Raw genomic sequence first — 12,027 nt, forward strand, 5'->3', positions numbered from 1 at the left:
AATTGTTCCATTTCAGTTTCTTTGTGTGTGATAAACGCATTCACTACACACATATCAATAAAGTGGGAAAAAAGCCTATGCCACCATTTTTTACTTTTGCGATCACAATCATAGTCTCTTATAGACGATCAAAGTTGTCAACAAAATTCTTCCTCCTGATATAGTCACTCAATACACGGGGACATGCCACTACAGTAGTTGATCCATCTTTTTCCTACCTATTTACACTTATGGTGTCACTTGGACTATGCATAGTAGAGATCAAACTCTCAGCTCGTTTGTCCATCCACTTGTAAAATGCTACACCATGATTACTGACTTAGCTGTCAAAGTCCCCTCATTTCATCTTTTTATCTTCCTTCAGTTTTGGGAGGAATTTATGTGTAGGGTTCACCGTTCAAACTGAAAATGTTTTAGTAGGACAAAAAGATCATAAGATGTGAAGAAATTATCCACGAAAACGATACGATTTTTGCCATAAAGTTCTTCACATAAATCTGTTACTTCCCGTGCACCCAGTCCCAGTTCAGACTTCTCTGTAGCTAATCTTTCAGTATATATTTGGAACTCGAAATTATATGCAGATTCATCACATAGCATCCATATTTTATAACCTCTTTTCACAGGCTTGTCCCTCATGTACTGCTTCATTGAGCTTCTGCCTTTGAATTTCACCATTGACTCATCAATTGCTACTTTTTGATGAGGCTGATAGCACTGTGCATACCTTTTATTCAACATTTCAACAAGAGGCCTTATTTTAAAAAGCTTGTCAAAATCGGCCTGTCCCCTTTTAGGCATCATCGGGTTGTCATTTTGAATGGATATGACTGAGGAGAAAACTGAATCGTTTTACAGTCATCGAGTCACATATATATGACTCATTTGAATCTGGAGTTGAAGACCAAGAATCTCGATAACTTTGTAATTTTTTGACACTCATAAGTAAATAAATTGATGCCCAAGAAAACCCTTATCTCTCCTTCGGTAGTTAAGATGAAAGGCTTTCCGTTTTGTGTGGCGTACAAATTGGTGTGAAATGTAATATGTTTTACCATTTCATCAGTAAAAAATTCACAAAATATTTTATGTGGTGATGGATTTGACATCTGTGTAAAAACAGCTATAGCGCCAATTTTTTCCACAAAATTAGGCAGTGCTTCAACTCTGAAATTTGGCTCCATTGTGGTGAATCGTCCTGAACAATGCGTACACTTCCAGATCCACCAGAGGTACCGGAATGATTTGGGATGTTTGGCTGTGTATGTGAAGAACTAACTGTCACAGATGTTGTTGCTTTAACCAGTGGTGGTCTCGAACGTCTAACCATGGACAGAGAAAGTGATTCATCATTTGATGGAATTTTAGCCACGCAAGGTTGTTTATTATCGCACAAGTGATGATTACTTTCAGGTAAATTATCATCTGCTTCATTGCTACTCTCTTCAGCACATAACACAATATTATCACAGTCAGGTTCATATGTAGGATCAGTGTCAGAGTCTTTAAACAAACTTATTTCACTATCTTAGTCTGATGGAAGGTCCTCGAAAAGTAGCTTTTGTATTTCATCATCACTAAGACACCTCCTAGCCATACTGAATGAAAGCTGTATCCCAGTTGCATGGTGCTTAGTAGTGCTAACCTAGATTAAATTAACAAAAATATGAAATAAATAAACTTATTTCACGTAACTATTGCACTGAAGGTCATGGCATAAACTAAATTTACATATGGAAATACATACTTGAAATGAAAGTAGTATATATGTGCCAAATTTGTTCTTCAAAATGTACACCAACTAAACGGCACAAAACTGCTGCAAGGCAACAAACGAATTGTGCTGTACCAACAACAGGAAAGCAAAATGCATGATATCCAATGCCATGCCATCTAGGGAGAACTCCCTCAACTGTGTGGCTCGCAGTGATAATTGCCGCCCCATTTGGTCACCAGGTGTCGTAAAATAGGTGGTTAAAATTTATAACTGCCGCCATTGAAAGAGAGAGTGCCTGGAGATAACCATTGCCCCTGAAAGAGTTAATAGAAGGAAAATGTTTATGGTGGATTTCTTCAGGGGGGTACCTCACTTAAGAAGTTGAGCAAAGAACGGCGCAAACCTGGTGGTAATTCCTGATAGCCTGATCTCAGAACTTCAGGTGTGACTGGCTTCCTCATTCCAGGGTGGACGTTAAAGAAACTCTCAAGACCAGTGCTGGGTCAGTGTATCATTACTGTCTAGGGCAGAATCTCAAGTGAACTTGCTGTGAAAGGATTCAAAAAGTGCTGCATATCCAGTGCTATGGGTGGTTCAGAAGGTGGCTTAAAGTGGGAAGCATATAAGGATAGAAGTACTAGTAGGCTTAGAAATGAAGGTAAAGATACCTGTGGTGGCAGTGGTGATTAAACGGAGTTACAGCATGGAGGACTGGCTTTTAGTAAGCACAAAATGAAGTGAAGATAAAAACTAATGTAAACCATTTTGTTTCTAATTTATTGATTAAGTATTATCAAGAAGTGGACAATCAATAAATGACATGAGTTTCGAATAGGTATAATGTTAACCTTCTTTGGGCAGATGCATTGTGGTACTAAAACAATTTGCAATTTTGATTAGTTCACACTTTTGTGGGCACATTTTTCTGAGCTTATTAGAGGTGAAAGTTTGTAGTTCCGTGACTTGTTATGAACCACCTATGCCATACCATGCAAACACAAAAAAAATTTAGGCACCCATTGTTTTGAAAATTTATGTGGGAAGATGGCTGCAGGATGATACTATCAAATTTGTAGGAATTGCCTTATTGTAAATATTGACACTGCAAAACAAAATAAAAAATATACATCATCACTAGATTATATTTCACTCACAAAATATTAACAAAAATTCAATTACTGGATGTTAGGGAACAGTTTGAAACATGACTCTAGACACGAAGCAACATTGCAATTTGAGCATATTATTCTCATTCTTTTTTCTTCTTTTCTTGTACTGCACGTATGACGACATCTGTACTTCACAATTTTCTTTGGCTGATGTTCACCCACATTTGAAAGTCTGAGTTCATCAGGACCACCAATGCTGTCTGTCTTTTTTTTAATAATGAATACAGGTGGACATCCACATCATTTCCTTGATGAGAATCCTGACAGTAATTCTCTTGCCAACTGTAGACAGACTGCTAGCTGGTCTCCATTTCCTGTGACTGCTGTATGCATTATAAATGTATTCACAGTGGCAGCATCAACTAGAAAAAAAATAAATTCTGTGCCACCATTTTAGCGATCGCCATGCAACTTCATATCGTTTTCGCTTCTGGTCAAAGAGATCCACACTGCCCATTACACTGTTGTACTAACTTACGGCACATGGACAAGCAGTGCCACATATGGAACCATCTCACCCTTTCCTGGAAATGAATGTTACATCCTTGGGAGATGTTGCTGTAGACAAAACTGTTACTGTCCTTGTGTCTTGCCACTTTACCACGACGACTGGATCTTTTATTTGCGCCTTGAAGTCGCCTTGTTATTTTTCTTCACCATTTATGGAAGACCTTTTCTTTTGACTCTTAACAGTACACACAGAAGATATTCCATTATCTAGAAGTGTTTTCATTAGGACATACAAAGTGAAATAGTTGTCAGATGCAACAATACATTTACTGCTTTTCAAAGATGAACACAATTCAAGTACAAACCTTTCACCAAGAGGAATATTAGCACTTTTGTCAACCCCTTTTCCACCATAGATCTGGGACTTCAGTAGATAGCCTGTCTTAGCATCGGCCAGCCACCAGACCTTGTACCCTCTTTTTTATTGGCTTTATTGGTGTATATTATTTTATGCTTGATCTTCCCTTGAAAGGTATCACAGCTTCATCAACAGATAATTTGCCTGAATGATTATATGCCTCTAAGAAATTAGCATTTACGGCATCAGTCAGGGCACACTTTATATAGTTTATCATATCCATGAGCACCCTTCCCCATTGCCTTCGAATTATCATTCAGATGAAGGTTTTCTAAAATGTTTTTGAACTGTTTTGGTGTCATCACGTTCGACACTGATTCAAGATGCAGAACGGTATCTGAAATCCAGTAATTTGATAAATGTGGAATTTGTGGATGCCCATAATGATAAGGAATCCAATAAATGCTTTTATTTCAGAGTCTGTTGTGTCCACCCAGTTCTTCGTTCTTACTGGTGTTTCAGAGCTTAGTCGAAAATTGTGTCGCTCTTGGGATCATACGAGTTTGTATGTTCGGCAATATTCTGAATGATATTTTGTTGAAGATCTCAAGAAAATACTCATATGGATGATTCATTTTAGAGAATGCTTTCTTCGGTAATGCTTAACTTTTCCTAACAGAATCTATGTCTAATCACGGAGGCAGTGTCTCATTCCAGTCAGTTTCAGCACACTCATCACTATCACTCACTCAAAGCTGGAATTTTTTCAACTCTGTGGGAGAACCTGCGGAGACTGAACACAGTCCTTGGACTGAAACATTGTCTCATACTGAAGGCACTTGTTGTTAAAAAGTAGCAGGAGATTGTGGGTGGATGCTCATCAGTTGAAACATTGTCTGATCCAATGTCAGAAACTGACTCATTCTCAGGAAGCGAGGAGAGAGATTCTAGCACATCTTCACCTGGTTAAGTAATTCTGCAATGAGAAACACCTAAGCTAAGTGAATATGCCTAATAAAACATCATGTCTGTTGTCTGCACTAAAAGTTTGAAATAGTGCCAGACATATGGCCAACTTGGGCCGTGGGAGCAAATATTCCTACATGTTTACAACATATTTTTAATGTGTTACAATTGACTAGAAAATTTCTTTCATGCATTAACATGTAGAAAATTGCATAAAATATAAAGTAAGTACAACGGAGTTATTTCCAAATGTCATTGTCTGCAGATATAGAAACAAAATCATGAAATTACATCAAAACGATGACTACTTGCCACAAGATTGTGCCCAAAAGACACATACTACTTTGTCAATTGTTGCCAGAGTGACTGCTGGCAGCGGTGGGAATTTTCACATGTTCCTAATTCTAGTCTACAGATGACAGCATCAGCTAGATGTGGGAATGTCAAGTCCTTTGGCCCTGGAGGACATTCAAGTTTGTGGGAAGATATCTCCCCATTACCCGTGAAAGGGTCATCTTATACTTGGGCAAATACAGTATATAAAGGTTAGCCAAAAATGAAGGTCACATTGTCAAATTGCTCTACAATAGTGAAACTAAACACAGAATAGGTGAACATAAAATACAAAGCACTGTACAGCTCAATACTGGATCCACTCTTTTTAACACCACGGATGACCTTCCAGTAACTTTAAATGATGGTTCAAAAATTGTATTTTTACTGATGATAGAACCATCATCATACCTAAACACATTTGCTACTGGTACACAGCAGATAGTTTGTCATACTAAATGAAATTTTATGTATAAAAGTCCTTAGTGTCCAGCTAAAATGGAGTCCACATAAAAATTATCAAGAATCTTAGATCACAATGTTTTATATTTGGCGAGTGCTTACTTATTTCACACACTTTTTTCCCTGCTGTTGTGTAGAATTATCTAATCATGGCAATGGAACTTAAGTAAAACAAGGCAAGGAATAAGAATATTCTGTAAAAGCAGATAACGTATCTTAATGAGTCCTTGTCATATACCTTGGCATAAACAGATTTTCCAGTACATGTATTTGTCATACTTATCACATACACACACACACGCACACACACACACCCACAAGAGATACCGTGGTAGTACTGTATGTTACTGCATTTTGTTTTCACAGTGGTTTCAGTTCAGAGAGTAGGAAAGTCCACAAGTTTCTTCAGGTACACCTTATCCAGCTGAAACTGCTTGTTCGTGATTAGATAACATAGATTGTGGACATGTTAAAGACATGTTTCATTTATTGTTTCAAGCAGTCGAAGGCAGTTTGTATGGGACTAAGATCAATTGATTTAGCAGGCCAGATGAGATGAATAGGGGGCCTGAGGACTTTTTAAATCAGGAATGTATGTGTGCAACCATGTGAACGTGATTATTGTCATCTTGGAAGATGGGAATGACCTCAGCATACTCGTCATGAACGTACAGAAGAAATAGCTGCATTTGCTCAACAAGAACATTGAAATAAACATCCTCCCCAAAACATCACAGTTGTACCTCCATCCTAAACTAAACCCTCCCGCACTGTAGATTAGCCGCCTTACTGGGCCAACCTTGCACTCAGTGCCCTGCATTATTTGGAAAGAGGCAAATCACTACTTGTCAGACCATACCACATGCATTCAGTCAGCTATTGTCCAGTTTCCATGTTGTTTGATAAAGATTTGCCGCGGTGAACAATGCCCTTTCGCATGTTACATGACTCCAAATGTCAATTGTATGCAGTTCCCTGTGCAAAATTTGAAACTGGACGAGGTGGATCTGCATTTACTGCCAGAAGTAATTCCTGTCAGGATTGAAACTGATTATCAATGACAAGGTGTGAGACTAGTCTCTAGCCTCATTAGGGTTATTTTAAAATTGTTCTCACACCATTTTACATGACTGCAAGAGGTATATCATTCCTTGTGGACATGTTATACAGTCTGCTTTGATATACCAACAAATTGAGCAACTTCATTCATGGTGTGGTCATGAGCACTTCCAAACTCAATGGCTCCCTTCTGTAATTCTGTCATATCGATCTCTCTTATGTGTTCTGATTCCATACAACCAGCTAACACACACACACACACACACACACACACACACACACACACACACCACCTCACTGCCATGACTTAAGTCAGTGATGGAAGATCACATTACAGCCTGGCATCAGCTCTACATTGTCTGCAGTAATCCCCAAACAACCAATTTGCTCTTTTAAGAGGTACGCAGATGACTAACGATAACACAGGGGAACAAAACAAATTTTTTTGTGCAGCATAAATTTACAGAGTCTGTTTAGATATATATGATGATGAAGTAGTTAGCCTATAAATTATTTTGTTGGAATTGGTTCCCATGATAAACCGTTCTATAAAAAATAACATGTTTTACTAACCTACCCTCATTAAGATGCCTTTTTCGAAGTAAGGTAACTGTATTCAATATGGCCTAGTGCCTTTGTATTGGTAACTATGACAGGAATGTGACAGATGGCACCTCATGTGCTTTTGGAAGACTACGTTAACTATCCCTGCTTCTCACAGAGAGTGCCATGACTGTCAGTCATTTCACAGGTGAGCTTCTATTGTTTGCCATTTAGTCATTATTATTTTGTGCAAGTAAGCTTCTTGCATTACAATTTCTCTGCAAACGTGACTGTATCAATTACTTCATACAACTGTTCTGTTTGGGCGTTATTGTTACAGAAAGTACGAGTTCTTTATGGAAGTCTTGTGTTAATAACTCTGACCACTTCTGCTACATGTATGGTAAATATTATTAAGAAAAGCAACGATGGAATATAAATGATTTTGCAAAATAAAGCTATTGGGCATATTTTGAAAAACAACTTGGCCAACAAGATAAATGTTGGGCCCCACACAATGTTTGTATAACTTGTGTAGGGTCACTTCGATACTGGAGTCATGGAGGATGAAAAGGGCTTCTGTTTGGAAACCGATGACATGGACAGAGCACGAAGAAACCACCTCGATGATAGCTACTTTTGTGCTGTGAATGTAAAAGGTATAAATCGACACAGAAAGTGTTGTTGAGTTTATCCCAACTTACAGTCTGGTAAGCCACCAACCTTGCACAGTGAAGATTTGCCAATAGTGGTATTTACGTCCTTATCAGATGATTTCTGTGATGATGTCAAAATGTTAGATAGTCAGAGTAAAAGGAATAGTGAAAGTGAATGCGAAGAATGAAGTCCTACACTGCGAGACTTTTCTCAGGGTGGGCTAAACCACTTGCTTCAAGATTTAAATTTATCTAAGAAATAAGCTGAGCTTCTTGCGTCAAGACCAAAAGAAAAACATTGCCTTCAGCCTGCCATACCAGTAACATCCTATAGAATTAGGGAGCGTGACATTCTTCCATATTTTAATGAGATGAATGATATCATGTATTGTAGTGATATTTCTGGGCTTTTAAATGTAATGGGTCTTCCAATATATCAACCAAAAGACTGCCGACTTTTCCCAGATAGCTAAAAAAAAGTTTTAAACTTCTGTTACTGCATAATGGAAATAAATTAGCTTTGATCCTGATAGCTCATTCAACTATTTTTACATAATAAAATGTTAAACTTGTTTTAGAGGCAGTTTCATTTCATAAACATTAGTGGTCAGGGTGTGTAGCTTTAAAAATGGTGAATTTTTTATTGGATCAGCACAGTGGATACACTAAATACCCATTTTCTTTGTCTGTGGGATAGTCATGCGGAAAATGAACATTGGAGTAGGGAAGACTTGCCACTGAGAATGAACCTGACTATAGGGAAAGATAACATCATTCATGAACTGTTGGCCAGTCGGGATAAAATCTTTCGTCCGCCACTACATATTAAACTTGGGCTTATAAATTATTTTGTTAAAGCTAGATAATAATAGTGAGTGATTTGAATACATTTGTCAATTATTTTCTGGTCTCAGTATAGAAAAGTTAAAAGCAGGAATATTTTATGGGCCGTAACAGGACTCAGTACGTTGTCCTCAATGGCAATCTGTCTTTGGCGATAACAGTATAGTCAGGAGTGCTCTAGGCAAGTATGATAGGAAAGCTATTGTTCTCTATATACATAAATGATCTGACGGACAGGATGAGCAGGTGCTGATTTTGGCAATGATGCTGTGGTGTACGGGAAGGTGTCGTCGTTGAGAAGCGACTGTGGGAGGATCCAAGACGACTTAGACAGGATTTTTAGTTAGTGTAATGAATGGCAGCTAGCTCTAAAGGTAGAAAAATCTAAGTTCATTCAGATGAAAAACAAACTCATAATCTTCAAGTACAGCATCAGTAGTGTCCTGCTGAATACAGTCATGTCATTTATAATCTGTGCCTAACACTGCAAAGCGATATGAAATGGAACGAGCATGTGAGGACTGTGGTAGGGAAGGTGAATGGTTGCCTTCGTTTTACTGGGAGAATTTTGGGAAAGTGTGGATCATCTGTAAAGGAGACCGCATATATAATGCTAGTTTGGGATCAAAATTAGGTAGGATTAAAGGAAGACATAGAAGCATTTCAGATGCAGGAGGCTAGATTTGTTACCGGTAGATCCAAGCAACATACAAGCAGGGAGGTGCTTCAGGAAGTCAGATGGAAATCCCTGGACGGAGGATGACATTCTTTTCTAAGAACACTGTTGAGATAATTTAGAGAACTGGTACTTGAAGCTGACTGCAGAATGATTCTACTGCCGCCGATACACACTTGCGTAAGAACTGCAGAGATGAGATGTGATAAATTAGGGCTCATATGGAGGGATATAGATAGCCATTTTTCCTTTTTCTGTTTGCGAGTCGAACAGGAAAGGAAATGACTAGTAGTAGTACAGGGTACCCTCTGACATGCTTCGTAAGTGGCTTGTGGAATATGTTTGCAGATGCAGATGTATGTAGACAGATAGTAGTGGGAGGATGAAGTGGATACAGAGACGTGTGTTCAATATATATGTGAAACATGTAACCTTGTGAAGCCATGAGGAAAAGGCTAGTACATATACAAAGCAGCCTGTGTCTATGTATGTAAGTCTAGGATCTCCTCCCAAACGGTTCAGCGATTTCAACCAAATATGGAATACACACAGCAAACTTCATGAGTAACGGCAGGACAAGTACATGTTTTTTCAACCTGTACTCTATAGGTCCCTGCATGACAGATGGTTTGTATGGGAATAGTATCAGCCTGCTTTAATGATCAATTCTGCAGGGACCACACATGCAGATGGGAATGGCAGGGAGAAGGTTGAGATGGGTAGAGGAGGGAACGGATAGAGAAAAAGGGCGAGATGGGTGGATAGGGAGATACAGGGCAGGAGACAATTGACGCAGGGGAAGGAGGGGAGGGACAGAAAGCAACGAGGCAGGAAGGGATGGATAGGTAGCGAGAGGGGGAAGAGTAAGTGAATAGTATAGGAAGTAGGACCAGATGAATAGGCAGAGGTAGGGTGGAAATGATAGCGTGTGTGGGGAGGAGGAAGTAGACATGTACGAGGGGAGCAGGCCTGTTGTGTGGGTGCTAATGGTAAGCCTTGTGGGATCTACATATGCTGAGCGTCAGAACTGTCCAGAGGGGGGAGGAGGATAGTTTTAGTGAGAGAGAGGTGATGTATAATGGACAGATAGATGGGGGAGGAGAATATATACAGAGAGATGGGGATCAGGAGATGTCTACTGAGAGCGGGAGAAAGAAATGCCCAGAGAGAGGAGTAGACACAGGTCGACAGGGGTGGAGGAAGAGGATGTGGATACAACGATATGGTGGAAGGTATGGTCATAGAGAAGGGGTGGCTGACTTGGACAAATAGAGGGTGGAGGAGGTGATGAAGTGTCAGAGAGTTTTGGGGGGTGGGGGAGACACTAACACAGAGAGGTGTGAGGATGATGTGGACAGAGGAGATATTTGCAATATATGTGTTCAGGTAGGTGAACAGTGGGGGGAAGGGTAGTGTATATGTAAGATATGTGGTGTGTATGTACTTATGTACAGCATCTCCTCCTAAACCATTGGATCGATTTCGGCCAAATTTGGAACACATACTGCTTGGTATATGAGAAAACAGTGAGGGGGGGGGGGGCGGGGGGAGAGGACTGAGGCAAGCACAGTACAAGGAGGAGGATATGGACAGAGAGAGAGGAGTGGAGGGGACTAACACAGAGAGGTAGGAGCAGATGCAGATGACATGTAGGAGGTGTAGAAGGGTAGGGGGTGAGCAGGAGGAAAAGGAAATGAGGTGGACGCAGAGCAGGTGAGGAAGATACAGACACAGAAAAAAGGGAGTAAAGTATTGTTAGAGTGACAAGGCAGAGTAGACAAAGAATGGAGAGGAGGAGGTGAAGAGACTGAAGAGAGAGGTGGAGGAGACAGACCGGTAAAGATGGGAGGATGAGATGTACAGAGAGGTAGGGGAAGAAAGAGATGGTCAAAGAGAGGGGGACGAGGAGATGTGTGCAATATCTGTTTCAAACACATATGCGAACAAAGCCATGGGGAAAGGCAACTTTGTGCACTTGTGTTGGTTGGTTTGTTTGTGGGATTGAAGGGACCAGACTACTAGGGCCATCGGTCCCTTTTTTCCATGAACTTGAAACATCCTTAAAGAATAAAAACAAACAATGTGGATGACAAGAGACGACATGGGACAAGAAAGACACGGAGACCAGAAGAAAGGAATTAAAATCTCACCAAGTGTGACAGTGGTTGGCCAACCATAGAAACAAAAAAGGAAAAGCCAACCACTAAGAAATGCACTAAAAACCCCAGTCTAAAATCGTAGGTCAAAGGCCAGACTCAACACAAAAATAAGGACAAACACTTAGATCAAGCGATAAAAACCTCCTGCATGAATAAAACTCAAAACTAAATCTGCCATCGCAATGTCATCTGATAAAAGTGCAGGAAGCGTATCAGGCAGCGCAAACGTGTGCCTGAGCGGAGTTAAAAGCGAGCAGTCCAACAAGATGTGGACCACCATCAAAGTTGACCCACAGCAACTTAAAGGTGGGTCCTCGCAGCGCAATAAATAGCTGTGTGTTATCCTGGTGTGGCCAATGCGCAATCGGCAGAGGACAACAGAGTCCTTGCAAGAGACCCGCAAGGAGGAGCGTCACGCACCGGTAGCCTCCTTGATAGCCCGAAGTTTGTTGGGTAAAGGAAGGGTGTGCCATTCTTCACCCCAGGTTTGAAGTACCTTCTGCCGCAAAACTGACCTCACGTCACTCTCCGAAAGGCCAATCTCCAAGGCTGGTGCACCGACAGCCTGTTTGGCCAGTGTGTCAACACATTCATTTCCAGGGATGCCGACATGACCTGGGGTCCACACAAAGACCA

General features: G+C 40.2%; 1 protein-coding gene across 1 annotated transcript; it reads right to left on the reverse strand.

Annotated features, from left to right (window-relative positions):
* Positions 1-390: 390 nt before the first annotated feature.
* On the reverse strand, positions 391-801 carry LOC124552987 (piggyBac transposable element-derived protein 4-like). Its single transcript, XM_047127092.1, has one exon. The coding sequence runs from the start codon at positions 799-801 to the stop codon at positions 391-393; it is 411 nt and encodes a 136-aa protein (XP_046983048.1).
* Between the last annotated feature and the right edge of the window lie 11,226 nt (positions 802-12,027).

Source organism: Schistocerca americana, chromosome 1, assembly GCF_021461395.2.
Source record: "Schistocerca americana isolate TAMUIC-IGC-003095 chromosome 1, iqSchAmer2.1, whole genome shotgun sequence".
In the NCBI taxonomy this organism is placed as follows: Eukaryota; Metazoa; Arthropoda; class Insecta; order Orthoptera; family Acrididae; genus Schistocerca; species Schistocerca americana.